At 38.9% G+C, this 18,385-nt stretch overlaps 1 protein-coding gene across 1 annotated transcript in view; it reads left to right on the forward strand.

The window, feature by feature from the left end:
- Window positions 1-18,385, forward strand: part of ADAMTS9 (ADAM metallopeptidase with thrombospondin type 1 motif 9) — a 174,705-nt gene that overhangs the window by 92,702 nt on the left and 63,618 nt on the right. The window contains exon 28 of the mRNA XM_003273663.4: window positions 1,600-1,776. Coding sequence (XP_003273711.1) covers window positions 1,600-1,776 — 177 coding nt within the window. The remainder of the gene's footprint in view (window positions 1-1,599; window positions 1,777-18,385) is intronic.

The raw sequence follows: 18,385 nt of genomic DNA on the forward strand, positions 1-18,385 counted from the left end.
ATAATTAATGTTAAGAATAATTATTAATACTGTGATTAAGTGGGGGTGTGAGCCCCTATTATACATAGGACCTAGGTGCTTATTGTTTTGTGTTTAATTAACTAAGAATATATCTCTCTATTCTTGAATCCACAGGGAGAGCACATATTTAAAGTTTGTTGAGTTGTTCTGTTTTGACTATAACATTTATCAAATAAAACACGAGAAATAACACTTTGGAGTTCCCAGTGCCAAGGGGGGGAAAAGACAAATGAGATTGATGGGCATATTAGTCCACATCCTTGGCTGAATGAAATCACGTGTCCACATTTCATGGTTTCAGCCATATAACCTAGTAGTGATAGGCAGTCATAACGGGATTATTGTTGACTTTCATGGACAGTTATGTCATTCTGGAGAGCTTTGTTGAAGGGAAAGAAAAAGGAATGAGGCTTTGTGACTCATGTATTGTGGATTTCCCGAAACCTCCTCGCAAAGTTCTGTCCTGTGGGGCCTGTGATTAAGCTTCTGTAATTGGATTCAAGCCAGGAGAGTACACGAACTTGCTGGGATGGTTTGCTGTCAGCACAGACCAGATCATTCCAAATTCTGTGGGGGATCTGGCCTTGACACAGCAGGGAAACCAAATGTCAGTGTTGCTGGATTTGAGCGCAGCAGCACTGTCCAAGAAATACAACGTGTTCCTGCCTCAGAAGTTTAGATCTAGCCGGGAGTCAGAACCTTATCCAGTGTTCCCACCACGCTGTTTATTCATCCAAGAGGAAAGTCGTAGTTGTCCTCACATTCAGAGATACAGTAAAATAGGTTAGTGTCATAAAGGGCTATGGAGATGGGAGTCAGAGAACAGCCAAGGATTGGTGACAGCTTCTTAGGAGTTGCCAGAAAATAGAACCGGTTAAGTCTTTATCTCCTTTGTTTGGTATTGGGTAGTTTTTGTTTGTTTATTTTTGTTTTGGTTTGGTTTGGTTTGGTATTTCTCAAAGAATCTTTGTGGGGAGGCCGAGGTGGGAGGATCGTGAGCTCAGGAGATCGAGACCATCCTGGCTAACATGGTGAAACCCTGTCTCTACTAAAAATACAAAAAATTAGCCGAGTGTGATGGCACATGCCTGTAGTCCCAGCTACTCGGGAGGCTGAGACAGCAGAATCACTTGAACCTGGGAGGTGCAGGTTGCAGTGAGCCAAGATCGTGCCACTGCACTCCAGCCTGGGTGACAGAGCAAGACTCTGACTCAAAAAAAAGAAAGAATCTTTGTTACTTGCTAACAGATTGGCCTTGATCGAGTTAATTAACCTCCCTTCACCTTAATTGCTTCATATATAAGATGGGACAAATAATTACACTCCTCTTGATTAGATAATATATGCAAAAGCCCTCAGTGCAAGTGAAGAGAAAGCACTTAATAACTAATACCTGCCATTAAGGTAGGAGAGCCTTGGTCTGTTTTACGTATCACTATTGGTAATTCACCTTGGTTCTGTCAGAGGCTTACCTTGCCCAATGCCGTAATTGAGTTGGGCTAAGAAATTAGGGAGAAAGAAAATTTGTCATTGGCCTTTCAGACAAAATAACTGCAGCCTTCCTTTTCCTTCTTCCAGTGCACTAAGCTGTGTGGTGGAGGCATAAGAACAAGACTGGTGGTCTGTCAGCGGTCCAACGGCGAACGGTTTCCAGATTTGAGCTGTGAAATTCTTGATAAACCTCCCGATCGTGAGCAGTGTAACACACATGCTTGTCCACACGACGCTGCATGGAGTACTGGCCCTTGGAGCTCGGTACGGCCCTAACTATTCATGTTTGTTAACCAAACTATCTAATTCCAAGGTATTCTGGGGCACTCCTCTGCGGCAGATAATTGTCACACTTACAAGGGCATCCCAGAAACTCTGCTATAAATAGTCTATTATTTTCTCCATATTGGCACATAATAGAATTAACTTTTTATGATATTGCCGAAGTGACTTTACAGAATAAGTGTACCTCATACAGGACCTGGTGCCAAGAAGTAGCTGCCTTTTCTTAGCCTAAATACACACACATACACACACACACACACACACACACACACACACATAGTTTAATAGACAACTCAATAGCACACATTCTTTCCTTTTCTAAGCTATAGTAGTTTTCACTTTTTGGGAAAGATACCTGCTTATTGAGGCCAAAGCAATTTTTCTTCAGTGACCGTAATTTGCCTGTGTGACTCGGGTACAGCTCTGAACATAATTTTTCCAAAGTCTGTCCCCACAAAATAGAGTAAAATCATTTAAAAATGCAAAAGACCAAAAATGGAACAGGTGACCTGGTGCCTTTTAGGGTGTCGGAAATGTTCTCTCTCTTGCACAGAGACAGGAAGCCCATTTGGGACCATTTTTTGCTTTGGTCCTAGTCTTCCTTTGCTATCTGCTTAGCCAGCAGCTGACATGGTGAGACAGGTTTGCCACTGTAAATATGATGCAAACTTCTGGGGCAGCTCTTGGCAAACAGAAGGATCAGCTGTGTCAAAAGAATACTTTGGCTGAGTTGTGCCCATAAGCTGTGGAGCCGTTAGGGCTGTTTCATGTAAATAGAGTAAAAATGGTCCTGTAAGTACATTAATTGCACTGAAGCTGAATTTAGTATTATATTAAGTCATATCCAGAATGTTTTTTTACCCAATATGGTTCTCAGAAGGCTTAACCATCCCTGAAACCAGCTAAAGAGCAGATTAAGTGAAGTGACATGGTTAATACCTGTTGACATTTCTAAGAGTCAAGGGTTTCAATGGCTGGGGTCGTGTCTGCAGGTGTAACACTAACTATATAATCACCATACTTTGTATTAAGTAGAAATCTAGAAGAATTTGGAGCATTATCTCCAGTGGTACTATTTATTTAGCTGGACTGTAAGTATTTTCTTCCAGAACTTAGGAAATGCCCCTCTGAGTCAGAGAGCTCTGGTCTGTTGTATGTCTAGTCAGTTCACTAGGAGCATTTTCCCTACAATAATGGCACCTTCCCCAAATGAACAATTTTGAAGATCAGAAATAACCTTAGAATGTCAGGAACATCTTCTGACATTCCCAACTTCCCTCATCTCCTATTATATGTTATTTTTCATGAAATTCCCTCTTAAGCTCATTGTATTTTCACCCAGTTCACTTGACCAGCAACAATACCAGTACCAGAGTTATGTGTTAGAAAGTCTACTAGCTCTCCACAAAGTCATAGTTCATTCATTTTGACCAAAAAAAAAAAACAAAAAAAAAAAACTTCACCCTTAGGAAGAAACACACAAGCCTATTTATTGCGTGTTCTTGTGGTTTGGTGAAAAAAAGAAACCTGCATTTCCCTTCCCAGACTCGATTCCATTGATCATCTCAGTTCCATTGATTATTCTATATTTACCTCTCCAGGAAGAATTATTTGGGAAAACGGGGAAAAACATAAGTCTTAGAGAATTATAAGTTAATTTCCATGGTATTCTCTTCCTTAAACACTTTCTAAATACACTAAATTTTTTTTTACACAGGATCACTACCCTCCCCCACAGATATTTTAAGAGCATAAATGTTTAAATTTTAAAACATGAACTGCTAATTATTGTAACTGAAGACATAAGGTTTCTTTCATGTGGTTGTTCTCCTTGGGCCTGCACATAATTTTCTGAAACAGGAAGAAAGAGAGAGAGAGAAAGAAAGTATAATGCTCTAGTATGCACAGAAGAAAGTGCATGCATTTTTAAAATCATTTTGCTGCCTATATGATTTCAGTGGTTTCTTTATAAAGTGATCATTATTCAAATATGTGTTTAAAAGCCTCTACAGTCTAAGAGCAAGGCCATTTCTGCAAGGCTTTTAATTGTGATCTTAAAAAATTAAATCAAAAGCATTTTCTTTAAATAGATATCTTTGTAATATATTACTTTTCCTAAATATATGAGTGAGAGGGCAGTCTTTCAGATTCTTACTGTAGAATTTTGATTTTAATTGTATTTTTATTTCTGTGGATGCTTTGGTATAATATCTTAGTAATTCCAAATGTAAGCATACCTCAGTAATTGTGTTAATAGCCATAAAGCCATTTCCATGGTGCTTCATCATTGTAACTGACGGTGAAACTAACAATTATAAAACGTATGTTGGAGGTGCTAACATGTTGCTTTCAACAGAAAGCAACTTAGATTTATTAGAGACCAAGGGTAGCAGTTAGTCTTTCTGCCTGGTTGCATTCTCTCTCCCAGTACTCCCATGCATTGATGATGTCAAGAAGCAACTGCTGCTGTGTGAATTAGCCTTCTCCAAAGTCAAAATGGAGATAGCCTACTTCAACACTTGTTACTAAAGAGCAGTATTTAGGAAAGAAACTCCAAATCACTATTAATATAGCTTCCAGCGTCCCTAAAATGAAGCTTCTGTGAACCTAGGGTTTAAGTCCCCATCTTAGATCAGCCATTGGTTCTGGCTCAAGTCATTGCAGATTTAAGAATCATGATGGTGAGAAATATCCTCCAGAAATTCAACCTTTTCTATCCTTTCTAAAATGGGCCTTTGGACTCTTTTTTTGGTAATGTTTGTTTTTGAAATAAGGTTCTTTTTTTTTGAGACAGAGTCTTGCTCTGTTGCCCAGGCTGGAGTGCAGTGGTGTGATCTCGGCTCACTGCAACCTCCTCCTCCTGGGTTCAAGCGATTCTCGTGCCTCAGCCTCCCAAGTAGCTGGGATTATAGGTGCCCACCACCATGCCTGGCTAATTTTTGTATTTTTAGTAGAGACGGGGTTTCGCCATGGTGGCCAGGCTGGTTTCAAACTCGTAACTTCAGGCGATCTGCTGCCTTGGCCTCACAAAGTTCTGAGATTACAGACATGAGTCACCACGCCCAGCCTGAAATAAGGTTCTTAAACTCACATGCCTTTCAGTCGACTCCTGCAGTCAGTCCCAGGAGGAGACTAAGTAGTCAGTGCATAATGTCCTGTGACTAGAGGAGTAAATTGGAAAGAGATCTCTATACTGTCAAACCACAGCAGAAAGTAGGCTAAAAATCCAGAGCATTCTAGAGAAAGCTAATTCATCTAGATAATCACAGATTAAAAGTCTGCTAGGTGATAGCATGTATCCAAGATGGGTCTTCCGTGTTCCTTTGTGCCTTGCCCTGTCAACCTGCTTGCTGATCACCTTGGAAACTGTGCTTCTCCTTAGGAGAAATTGCTTGTTTGGGTTTTTCATGACAAATCTAAAAATGTTGTCTGAGCCTTGCTTTAGGTACATTGGAACAATGCTTGTCGACCCAAGTAATGAGAATTTATGAGCTCACGAAGGAATTGTGCTTTTGTTTCTGCCTGGCTAACTTATGAATTTTTGTCTACCTCATTTTCGTATTAAAGTTTGCAGCTTCTGTAGGTAGGAAGAGAAAATGTTTGATACCAGTATTTTATAACCTCACTGCTTCTCTCCGTAGAAGAAATAAAGATTGTAAATATCACTACCATATTTTCTAAACACAGTTTTAAGCAGCCACAGCTAGAATTTTCTGAATATTTTGAGCAGTACAGATTTCTATGTGTTATATAATAAAGCATATTTATTTTTTCATGTTATTTAATTTTATATACAATGTTTTAAAAATCAGTGTTTATCAGCAGACTGTAAAGGCACGTAGGCTCTGTGGATTAGAAATGAATGTACATGTTTCTTTTGGTTTTAAAAAGATACACTTTAATTTTGTAAATTCCCTCCAACCTGTACAACCCCTCCCTCAAATCTGAGGAGCCAAGTACCTAGCTTTGTGTAATTAGACAGCTTCAAGTATGTATTTTAAAGGGATACTTTAAAAACATATTTCTGAGTTGGAAATGATGCTTAGATTTATAAACAAAAATATATGAGGCTTAACATTTTGTTGGGTATTTTTTCTTTTCTAATACTGTTGTCCTGAGTTATTGAGTCTCAACTATGAAATATGCATACTCCATTTATTGAATTTGTAGATAATGATAAAATACAGCCAGAAGACAAAAAAAGGTGATTGGAAGAAATGGTTCTGAACACATAAGAGACAGCTAGGTACAGGAAAAAGCAAACCTAATGTGCATAAATTTGATTATACTTTATTCTCTGTGCTCAGATAACTGTAAAAGGCTTACAGCATTTGTCAATTGTGTTATTTGTTCACTGCAATATATTTCAGAAAGCATTTATTATTAAAGGAAAATAAAATACTACAACAACTACCTTGGAAATTTCAAGAGAGCCTACCCTTTTCAAAAAAAAATCTAAATCGTAAAAATGACCCGGAGGCCTGTCGATACTTCATCCTTCTCCTGAGCCTCCTTTTTGCAGTATAGGTTATTATGGTATTCATGGGTGAAAGAAAGGACCAAGGTAAGGAGGGTCCCTATATGAGTTAGAGTTTATTTTTAATAAGGTGAGAAATAAGATAACTTCTCCAAAGGAAATGAAGATAACAATAGCTAACATTTGCTGTGTGTTTACTGTGTAACAAGCCAAATTAAGCAAATACACATCACATTAACCCTCTTGTTTTAACCCATGAGGGAGGTGCTGTTAAGAACCCATTTGACTAGCAGATAATCTACTTCAGTGATAGGACGTTGTTGTTAGGGTACTGACTATTAATCTCGTTTTGGCAGAAAGAAACAACCTATGTTCAGAATGAACTTTTAGGTTCCTGTTTATATTCCATAAAGGATGTGCCTAAAACTCAAACTTCATTTAGCCTCAACATTATTTAGCTAATTATGACATTGTCCATTTGATTCCAGCAAAAGAAAATCCAAATTCATTCCTGTTATTGGTAAATTCCCATAACCAGCAATTACAAAAGCTTCAAACAGCTGTTGTTTAGGGAATGGCAAAATATTCCTCTCTTTCATTTTACGGATACATTTTTAGCCACATTAGGAGGATGATATCAAGATTTTGACTATAAGGAATATCACATTAAATGCATATGTATTTTTTATAAATATATTTTTACTACAATGAAGACATGTTTAAACATATTGCTAGCATCTTTAAAAAAGAAGAGCCACATTATTTGGCTGTATCAGTATGGAGTATAAAAAATCACAGAGTTTTTTGTGGAACAAAGTGTTATGACATATGAATTTACAAAGTTTCCCTTAGTTCTGTGTAGCACTCATCTCTAATGTGTTCAGAACAATCAAAATACTTGCCTGCATCTATTTCACTGGAGACAAAACTTAGCAGGCTTTTAATAATCTTTTTTCAGTATTTACAGAGATTGTATGCCTATGAAAGACTGATCCTGCCTTCTGATGCTATTTTGTGGTAGCTTGACAGGTTCTATTTTCATGGATTTAAAAAGTCCACAGGTTGGGGGAGCAGGGTTAGGAGTGTTACTGGACTCTGAGGAGGAGTCCAGGTCCTCTCCCTCACTCCTGTTGTGGAGTTGCCCTTCTGGAATGGAAAGAAATAGAAACTTTGGAATGTGGAGTGGGAGGTAGAGGTTGAGTCCAAGCGTAATTGGCTAGGAGGGAATCCTGGCGATTAGTGATGGCAGTTGAGGAAGATTTATTTTAATGCCAGGGGTTGGGGGTTGGAGCAGAATAAAAAAAAAAAAACTCTGGGTTGTTTCTTTAAAAAAAAAAAATTTCAATTTTTAACAAATACTTTCTAAGTGCCTACTGTAGGCCAGGGACTGTTCCAGGTGCTAAGGATACAGCAGTGAACAAGTTAGAGCTCTTTGTTCTAAGGGAGCAAGAGAAATTTTAGTATTAAATGAATACTAAACACCAGCTTCACCACCGCCATAAAAATAAAAATACAACTTGCTATTAGGGTAGGTACCTTCATGGATACTGCTGATGTTTATTCAGTAAGTATAAATTAGCAATTTTATCTTTGCTTTTAAATGTGCAACTGGCCAGTCATTTTAAGTGACAGATGCTGCCTGGCTGATGGCACAGAACTTTTAAAAACCTCCTATCGGAGAATATGCTTCCAGTGACCATTCCGTTAGAACCCAAATGTGAGTTCAGTGGTCTAAGAGCCAGGATGAGTGGAGAACCTAACCTTCTGCCTTCTCCCTGCTGGGTCCTTGGCCTCCACACAAGGTGGAGAGTTGTGGTCTGAGGGTACTTCTTCTCTTTGTTATTTAATGGGTACCAATTAAAAGATGTGGAATGTGCGGATCCCCGCACCGTCTTCTTTGCTTGTTGTTGTTTTCTCTCAAGTGGGATCATCGTCATGAATGGTTTTAACAACCATAACCTCTCTTTCCCGAAATTTATAAAATAGAAAATTGGCAGCCAAGGAAGGCATGTCCAGGGGTAGTATGGAAGATGATTCATGCAGGCTGAACCCAGAAATGCATCGCTCTTAGCAAGATCTGCATCCCCTTCCTCTTATGAGAAAGAGCTTATGCCTTGGCCAAAAGAATCTAGTAGCTTTCTGCAGTGATGTAAATGTTCTCTATTTTGCCTTCCTTTATGGAAGCCACTAGTCACATATGGTTAATACTGAGCACTTGAAACATGGTTAAGTGACAAGGAAACTGCATTTTTAATGTAATTTTTTAATTACTCTAAATAGCTGGTGGCTACCATATTGGACAGGGTAACCTCAGGCAACAGGACATCTCTAACAATTAATAATAAACTAGCAAAGAAATCAATAAATTTATGAAAGTAAATTGGGGAGAAAAACCCTATTCCACATGTAAGGGGTCCCCCCATAGGATGCCCATGCATCCAGTGATTAGCATTCTCTTGCCTTTCTTGTGTTTTGTGCCTTTGTTTTGGAAAACTTCAGTGGGTGTTCCTTGACAGCTGGGCATTAGAAAAATGCAGAGGACAGTGAGAAGACGGCCTATCAGAACCAGGGGTCTTGAGAGTAGTAACTCCAGGGCTTCATTGTAAAAGCAGCTGTTAAAACAAACTCTCCTCTGTGCATCTCAGAGTTCAAGTTCATCGTGGCCATAAGTTCAGTTAAGGAGAAAGCATGTTTATGAGTTCAGTGGCTTGAAAGGGCAAGGCTTGATTGATGCTTTTTAGGAGAAGGCAAAAGTGGAAAACACCAGGTAGCCACCTTGTAGAAGCTTGAATTCAAGGAGATCATTCCCTCTTTGAAGGAAAAGTTTCAAGAAGGTAGCTTTTCATATTCATTGAACCCAGTAGGTGAAGCTTGAGCAGATGAGCTTTGCAGGGCTCTGTTTCAAAGACACATCAGAAGAAACTGAGTTGAGGCAATGTCTCTCCTCCATGACTGTAAATGTAGTCGTTTAATTTTGCAAAACTTAATGTCCACAGTGTTAAAAAAAAAAAAAAACTCTTATTGACACACATTTTTACTGTATACTGAGGGCCCCAAGAAATTTAAATTTATGCAACAACATTGACTGCAAATTGACTGATAATTGTCATCAGTTCTCTTTCTCAGTGGCCAGATAGAGTGTTTTCCCCCCACTTTAGGGCAACATCCTGAATTAAATTATAATCTGACAGATGGTCTGTTTTTAGAAGCACTGATTAATCTGTTATGCTCACTCTCAGGTTGTCTATCCACTAAAATGAGAAATAGTTCAAATGATTCTCCCTAAGCCATTTTCTTCTGAAATATCTCAGAAAGTGAATGAATTGATAGCTTCAGTTATCCACAAAAGAGCAGATATTTTTCCCCACTTAATTTTTCACACAATGTGTTTCCTCCCATAATTATAGGGAGGACTTTGATTTTTTTTTATTATAACAACCACTTACATTTTGGAACATTACTTTGTGCTCAGAATTATGCTAAACAATTCACCCACATTTGTCTAACTTAATCCTCTCTACTTGATGAAGTCAGCACCATCAGAGAAGTCGCTTAGTGGATCTCACTGCTCAGTCGTGGTCTCTAGGTCTCACTGCTGGGAAGTGGCTGAACCAGGATTTGAACTTCGGATTTTCTGAATTTTAAGCTACTGGTTTAAGCCAAGATATAATCCCCTCATCTCATTGTTTAGTTGATGAAATGGTAAAATGTAACCTGAGTGGAAAGAGTATGTCTACAATGTAGGATTTTATGTTATCCCAGAGTGTAACTATTAATATTTGAAATGTTCTGAAACTAATTGAGCCATTTACAAGTTTTGCTTAGGGGATAAGCAAAGAAAATCAGGAATGAATATAAGAAAATTGTCTTAAACCAAGTAAAAGAGTAAGATTTGGGGTTTTCAGAAGATTTTAAGAAAAAAGCAACCAGTATTAAGCACATACTGGGTGCTATCTCTGGCATTTTTAGTAGAAATGGAATAACTTGAGGTAATAAATCTAAGGTTTTTTTTATTTAGTAGGTATATAGATAGGATGATAGATTTTATTAGAGACAGTCAGGTGACTTTACAGATGTTCATGGTGATAAGGTTTCTAGTAGAAAGTAAGATGCTATAGCACTTACAAGTGAATTATGAAAAATGATGAAATTTACTAAAATGCGATCTCACCATAATAACTCTCTGGTTGAAATAAAGCATATTCAATGCATTGGAACGTCTTCCTAACTATGTATTGAGCTAAAATTAAGCTACAGGAGCTGAACTCTTAGCAATGCTGAGTCTTGTTCATTCCCATTAGTAGGACAGTCAACCACCTTGAACTCTGTTCTTGCATCCTCTTCCTCTCATCACCCCTCATTCTCACAACTACCTCTGTATTCCTTAGTCCATGTGGCAGGTGAATAATAAAACAGTTATGTTTTGGGAACTTGGTAAGATGAACAGAGGGAAATACAACAGGGAAAAAGCAGACTGTGTTTGCTTCCTTTTTCTTAGCTGGGACAGAGGAAGAAATATAGACAGAGCCAACACATTTTAAGTGAAAAACCTGTTTCCCCAATCATTTATTTAATTGCCCCATACCTTAATTTCCTTCTGCCTAATGAAATCCACAGTTCAAACTGGGTGCCTCTCACAAACTAGGCATACTATAAACAATGTTGAATGAATGAGCTCAGCTGCTCAGGTGCTGAACTCCTTATCACAGTAGCCCAGAAATATGGAAGTAAAGAGCTAACTGGTAGAAGGGAATCATTAAAAAGAAAGACATAGGATTATTTAGTGCTGTTGTATTAGTAATGATGATATCCTGACTTAGAGAGTTGTGTGGTATTTATGTAAAGAGTGTCCTTGATTTGAGGAAACAGAGTTTTAGAGATGATGGGATGTTATGTCTCTAAATTACTCTCAAATTGTTCAGGGAAAGACAAAATGATAATAGCTTATAGAGAGAGAGGTGGGAGGAGTAAATGTGGTGAAATGTTGGCAATTGGGGACTCAGGATGAGGGGATAAGGGAGATCTTTGTGATGTTCTTGCAATCTTTCTGTAAGTTGGAAATTTTTCAAAATAAGTTACTTTATAAAATTTCTTAAAGAAACAAATATATTCAGAGTGTGTTTTTTCCTTCACAAGAAAGTAAAGAGTAGATCTGGATTTATTTCACAACTTTAAAAATTCTAACACATTCTAGGAAGCTGTTTTTAATCTGAGATCTGCACTGTAATGTGATAAAAAAAGGGAGTGGGGTGTGGCAGTCAGAGCTCAGCAGAAACAGAGTCTTTCCTACTTTTTTATTGGCTTTTTCCCATGATTTTCTCTTTCCTAAGCCTTTTCTCCTCCTCCCTCCTCCCCATCCCACCCATGCAGCTAAACTGAAAGGCCTCTAGGAATGGTGCATTTTTTTGCTTCCCTTTTCCCAGGGGAATCTAGACTTTCATTGCATCTCTTCCTAGTAAATTCCAGTAAATATCTGGCCATATATGCAGACTCCTCTTTTTTTTAATCAGCTGCTACCCAGTCCACATCCAGATTCCTTTGAAAATGAAAGCATTTTCCCAAAAATGTGTGCTGTTTGTTTTCCTTGAGATTAATAAAAGCCCCGCCTAGCCCACTTACCTATTACTGCCTTGGTATGTGTCCTTTCTTGGTGAAATCATTATTTCCTTCTTTTTGGTTGTCTTTGAATCAGACATAACATATCCGAGACCCCCGCAGGGTGCAGGGTCATGGACATGATGTCAGGGAGGAAGTGCTGTTCAGAAGAACGTGTTTGTTCATTGTAATTGGGATCTTCATTGTTGTGCATGGGAATTGATTTCACGTTGTACACGGCACGTTTTCTATAGATGGGGGTTTCCCAACCCCTGACTTCGTTGAGCATATGTTCAGCAGGCCCTTTACAACCCCCATCAACAAAGAATCTGTGTGTGACCTGACCTCACCAAGTCAGTTTGAATCAATTCAGTTTTGAGAACTTGCTGAAGGACTTTCTGAGAACCTTAGTATAATTCAATAGTTCTCAACTGGGAGGTGACTTTAGCCTCCGGTGGACATTTGGCAATGTCTGGAGACAGTTTTGGCTGTTACGATGGGGATGCAGGTGCTATGGGCATCTAGTGGGTAGAGGCCAGGAATGCTGCACAGCACAACCCCAACAACAAAGAATTGGCTTACCCCAAATCTGGAAATAGTGCCACCATTGAGACATTTGGAGCCTCATTCAAAAATGAAAGCTGAAAGTCATAGTTGCAAGTCCCGTAGCTATCTGAAAGCTCTTCTCTCTGGAGAGTTGAATTTCCCATAAAATGTAGGTGAGATTCCAGGGAGCCATCAAGGTCAGTCAAATCCAAGAAAGGTTTTCAAGGATGAGCTGAAAATATGAGATCTCAAACTTGTCTCACCAGACTGTGAATCTGCAAATCAACAAGCACCATCACTCATTTTGCGGGGCGGGGGTTGAGGGTTAAAAGAGGTGGCAGATATTGTAAATGTGTGCAGATGTGCCCAACTGATCAATAGACATTCTGCATGGCAACTTTAACAAGAGTAATAAACTAAAAGAACAGCATAAATGTGGGTGGGCATTTCTAAGAAAACAAGGGTTGTATCCTCATCATGTTCATAATGTTAGCAGTGTCTGATAGCACTGATAGTTCATATATAGAGATTCCTTTTTAAGTTTATGTTTCAAACAGAGCTTCCCATATCAGTGATAGAATTTGAATGTATGAATAGGTCAGCAGTATCTAGGAATTTGTCAGACTTGAGCGTCAGAGTTGAGTATACAGGTTTCTCTTTTGAGAACTCTTCTGGAAGTAGGATTAATTCTAGCGAGCATTATACCTGAGAATTTCTGATTAGGGACTAAGACAGCAGTACATAAAGTGTTCCATGGATTGTGAATAGGTATGAAGCAGGGTTTCCCAACATTGGCACTATTGACATTTGGGGCCAGATAATTTTTTGTTGTGGGGACTGTTTGGGACATTGTAGATGCTTATCAGCATCCTTGACCTCTACCTACTAGATGCCAATAGCATACCCCCTCGGTTGTGACAGTGAAAAATGTCTTCAGACGTTGCCAAATATTCCCTGGGAGGCAATATCACCCTTCCTTTTCTGCCAGGTAGTTCTATGAATTTCTCACAGCAGAATTTCCCTTTCCGTATTCCTGTGGGCATTAGAGGGGTAGAACATCAGCATTTACCAGACATATTTGATAACAAGTCCCTATTTGTTAAGTCAGAGAAGTCTGAGGTTATAAAATCGTTCCCTTCCTCCTCAAAGGGAAGTGAAATCCTTATGTTGTAGAGATCACCAAGTTTTCACAGTCAGACATTTCCACTTTATCTGGGTTTTTTAAAAGTCCATCAGAGAAAACTATACACAGGGGGTCACCTTTTCCAAATATGAGGCATTAACTTGGCTTTCCTATACATGAACTTCTGGGGAAGCAAGTTTCTGCAGTTCTACCTCCTCGCACCTCCTCTTTTCCACTCTGCAAATCTTTGCTCCTCTAGCAGATGGCAAATGCTATACATTTCCCAACCCCAACCCCCATGCCACACAAACACACTCAAAATGGCAGGCACAACTCTGAGATCAGAGGGTCAGAAAACATTTTAGATGACATGTCTTGGTCCCAGAAGGAAAATCAATCTCAATTATTTTCCTTTAAAAAGGTCATTAACAATGGCCATAAACGCTAGTAGTGACTCCAAAGCTTTGAGACTGGAGAAGAAATCTATTAGTAGAGGAAAGGCAAAGAAAAACCCATGACACTGTCATCAACCTCAGAAATTTTATGGTGGGACCTACACTCTAATGAAACATTGGATTTTCCCTGCAATGTCCAAACTTTATTTGACGGAAGACCACAGAAATAGTTATTGAAGAACAGACTTACACACTGGTGCCCGATGTGGAAGAGATCTTGGTTTTCCATAAGGAAAGTGGATGCTGCCTTTCAGAATTAATTGGAACCTTAAATTACCAATTGGCTGTGTGAAAAGCCCTTTAAAATTAGAAATTGAATTTTGACTTTTGCCTAACTGTAATCTTACCGGTAATTCTAGGCTATAAATTGAGCACATGCCAATGTTTTGCGTAGGAAAGAATCCCTAAAAAAATGAGAAATCTCGGCCAGGCATGGTGACTCATGCCTGTAATTCCAGCACTTTGGGAAGCCCAAGGCAGGTGGTTTGCTTAAGCCCAGGAGTTTGAGACCAGCCTTGGCAACGTGGTGAAATCCCATCTCTACCAAAAATACAAAAATTAGCCAGTCTCACAACCTGGTCTCTAAATAAATAAATAAATAGATTAAGATTTTAAATAAAATTAAAATTTTTTTTAAAAAAGAGAAATTGCCCCTAAACAAAGACACACCACCACCACCAAAAAGCTCACTGCTCTGAATGAATGACTTTATCCACTTCAGTAGTTACCAACTGATGGACAATTAATTGTCTTACATTTCCTGATGTGGCACATAAAAGCACCCATTTGCAATTGGCCAAATGGATTTGAATAGAAGTGGAAAATAATAACAAAGGCCCTCATTTATTAAACATCTGATGTGAGCCCTGGCCTTGACCAGGTCCTTTGTATGCATTATTGCCAATCCTCTTATAATCCTTGCAAAACAGGTCTTATGATGTCTATCGTGCAGATAGGAAAACTAAGATTCAGGGAAGTGAAGAAAGGTTCCCAATAATTATACAGTCAGTAATTATTGGATCCAGAGCTGATGGACTCCAAAGCCCCATGTTTTTCCACTGCCTCTCTTGGGGAGCTTTCAAAACTTCCAGAAACATGAGTTTTGGTTTGTGACGCATAAAAGAAACAAGCATGAGCAGAAGCCAGTTCAGCCCTCTTTTGCTTTATTGAAGTCCCTGGGACTGAGTCCTTGGAATCTGAATGTTTCCCAAGGGTTTTTAGCCAGATTCCTGATTTTGTTTATTTTACTTATCACAAGTCAGAGATAGCTGAATATTTGCATTTCTGAATAGGGCCTTTTTTTACATTTCACTTGGTTTTGAATGGCTTTCAGAGAAACTCAAATTTGGACTGGGTCACCCAGCAACCTCAGGCCAGAGCTTTGAAATGGATCAGTTTCCCCCTGGACTTTTACAGCATCCTGAAATGATGAGAATTAGTACATTTGTAAGGAAAGGTCTTACTGAGCCAAGAAAATTTGGTCTTCCTGGACACGGCCTGATCCTAATATTTGGGTAAAAAGTACTCTCCATAAGAGGTAGACTTGGTGGGGACTGGCTGTAGAGAGTTTGCAGGAGGGTGGCTATGATTTCGTTCTATCAAATTCACTCTACAAAATATTGGGCTCAGTGTTGGTTTTAGAGTCCTGGATATCCTATATTTGAAAGCAAGGCTTTTTCTAAATGAAAGAAAACTTATTAAAAAAATTGATCAGGATTACTGAGACACATTGTTTTGGAAGAGAAGAGCGAATCTTCACTTTTATGCTTTTAGATGTTTCCAGCCAGAAGAAAGAAAATACCTGGCCTGGATAAAACCCATTCTTGAGTATTGCATTTCGTTGTATTCTGTTTCTCATATATATATATATATATATATATATATATGCATTTTTCCACCCATCTGACAAAAATGTCACTCTAAGATGACATCTTCAGGGAGAGGAAACAACATTATATGACACTCAGGGTATGTGGTGGGATCAGTGGCTAAGAATGCACTGTCAATGTTTCTTGCATTTGCAGGGCAGTGTAGTATTCTGAGTTCCTAGCTTCTGCCTCTTGTCTGCTTGTTTTATATGATATTCTCAGATTATGTTCCCTTTAGATGTCCCCTGTGCATTTAGTTCTGTAGATATGAGTTAAATATTAAACCACAAGAATATGTGGCTAGTTTTGGACTGAATGGATATAAGAGACAGGAGACAGCAATCGTTATTTATTTGGTTCTAACAATAAACTGAGCATTGTGCAGAATGTTTACTTAATCTTTATTCTTGTGAGATAAGTGGTTCTAGGCTCTATTGGATATTATTTATTCACTTGTTTCATGCATTCATTTGTACATTCCATAAATGTTTGAGTGTTTTTTATAAACCAGGTACCATTCTGGATTTTGGATATAGGAGTGAAAAAAACACACAAAAACCTTTGAACTCATTATGCTTACATTCTAGCGGGGAGTGGAGACAAGCTACAAATCATAAACAAAACAAAAAAGTCAAATATGTATTATTTGACTTGGGTAAAAATAAATTAGGGAAGAGGGATAGGAGATAGCATAGAAGAGTAGGTGAGAATTATATTAAATTAAATTAGAGCTTGACTAAATTAATTAAAAGGAGGTTTAGGGAAGTCTCCATTAAGAAAGTGACATTTGAGCAAAGATAGGGGAAAAATACAAAAGCAAGCCATGTGAGTATCTAGGAGAAGAGTATTACAGGCTAAGGCCTGAAAGTGGGAGTACACCAGGCATCTCTTAGTGACAGCAAAGAGACTAATGTGGCTAGAACAGAGGGTGTGAATGATAAGATAGGAAATTACAGATGAAACTGAGGGAGACCAACATGGAAGCAGACCGTTGGGCAAGTAGAGGAAAGAGGGTTGGCCTATTGGAAGGAGTTTTTGTTTTCACTGTGAGATAGGAAGGGACTGGCAGTGAAAAGGTGGGTGGAGGCACTAAGTAGGAACATGAATTTGTTTTTAAAGGTTGACTCTGGCTTCTGAATTTAGCAGAGGGTACAGGAGGAACACAGATGGAAGTGGTAAGACCATTGTAGTAACTCAGATGAGAGAAAGCATTGCTCAGATGACAGTGGTCACAAGGGAAGTGGTAAGGAGTGATAGGATTTGGAAGAATTTTTGAGATAGTGCCAAAGGATTAGCTGAGAGTTGACTATGGGGTGCAAGAGTCAGAAAGGGGTCAAAATGACTCCCGTTTTATGGACTGGAGAAGTGAAAGGATGGAGTGGCCACCGATTAAAATGGGGAAGCCTACAGGAAGAACAGATTTGTGGAGGAAGATCAGGACTTCTGTTTTGAACATGTTAAGTTTGAGATGTGTAGGCATCATCACTTCGTATCTCTGTTAGACAGAATCGGATATAGATGCTTGCAGTGGTTAAGCATCCCGCAAAAAATAACAGAAAGATATCTCCAGTCAGACCAGGTCTGACTGTCCTAACACCGTGTTCATAGCTACTACACCCTTCTGCCTCAATCTATTTCCATCTGAATACATCTCAGAGTAGTGTAGGAATCATTTGAATTTGCAGAAAACCATCAAACGTAACTTTAGCCTTTTTCAATGCCAAGTCTTCTGTGTTGTGAGCCATTTACATTTTATCTGGTTATTACTTCTCATTGCGTCCTTTCATAGTGGTACTTTTGAGCCTTTTTTTTGTTTTAACCAAAAGGAAGGCAGGAAGAGGAGACAAGAAAAGCCACAAAGGACTTGAATAATGCATATCGAGAGGGACTGTGTGCTGTCCAAACTCCCGATACAGCAATGCTAAATTGGAGGATGAGCATCTAATTCGATAATGGTTAAAATGACCTTTATCCCTGCTGCTGAGATACATTTCTCTGGATACAGGCTCAGACAAGTATGCACATCTTAGTTCTGGAGTTGGCATTAATATCCACCCACAAGTAAATTAATTACATAAGCTGCTTCCCAAAAATGTTATAAAATTTTCAGGATAGTCTACCTGACATGCTGGCCTGTAAAGATGCTCCTTTCATATCGAGCTTACAGAGGAAGGGCCAGACAGGCAGAGAAAGCAAGACTGGAGGAAGCAACTGAATGAACTGTGTCCTGGTGTCTTTTAAATGACTTGTTGACACATAGATAGTTCTTTGGGAAGAGGACAAGATCCAAGGGGCAAACATTGGTTAGGTACATGGATTGCTTCTCTACAGAAGCATTTCAGGTGGCTGAAGCTTTCCAGCTCTGTCCCCTGACTGCTTTTGACAGTAGCGTAAGTCATGTCAAGTGGGTCTGCCCCAGCACTGTCATCTCCTAGCAGACTGACATCTCCAGGTAGCCTTGAACTCTCCAGTCCAGGCCTTCAATCACAGTCCACCTTGAGAGTACCAAGAAACTTTGGTTACT

The sequence above is a fragment of the Nomascus leucogenys genome, chromosome 21 (genome assembly GCF_006542625.1).
Source record: "Nomascus leucogenys isolate Asia chromosome 21, Asia_NLE_v1, whole genome shotgun sequence".
Lineage (NCBI taxonomy): Eukaryota > Metazoa > Chordata > Mammalia > Primates > Hylobatidae > Nomascus > Nomascus leucogenys.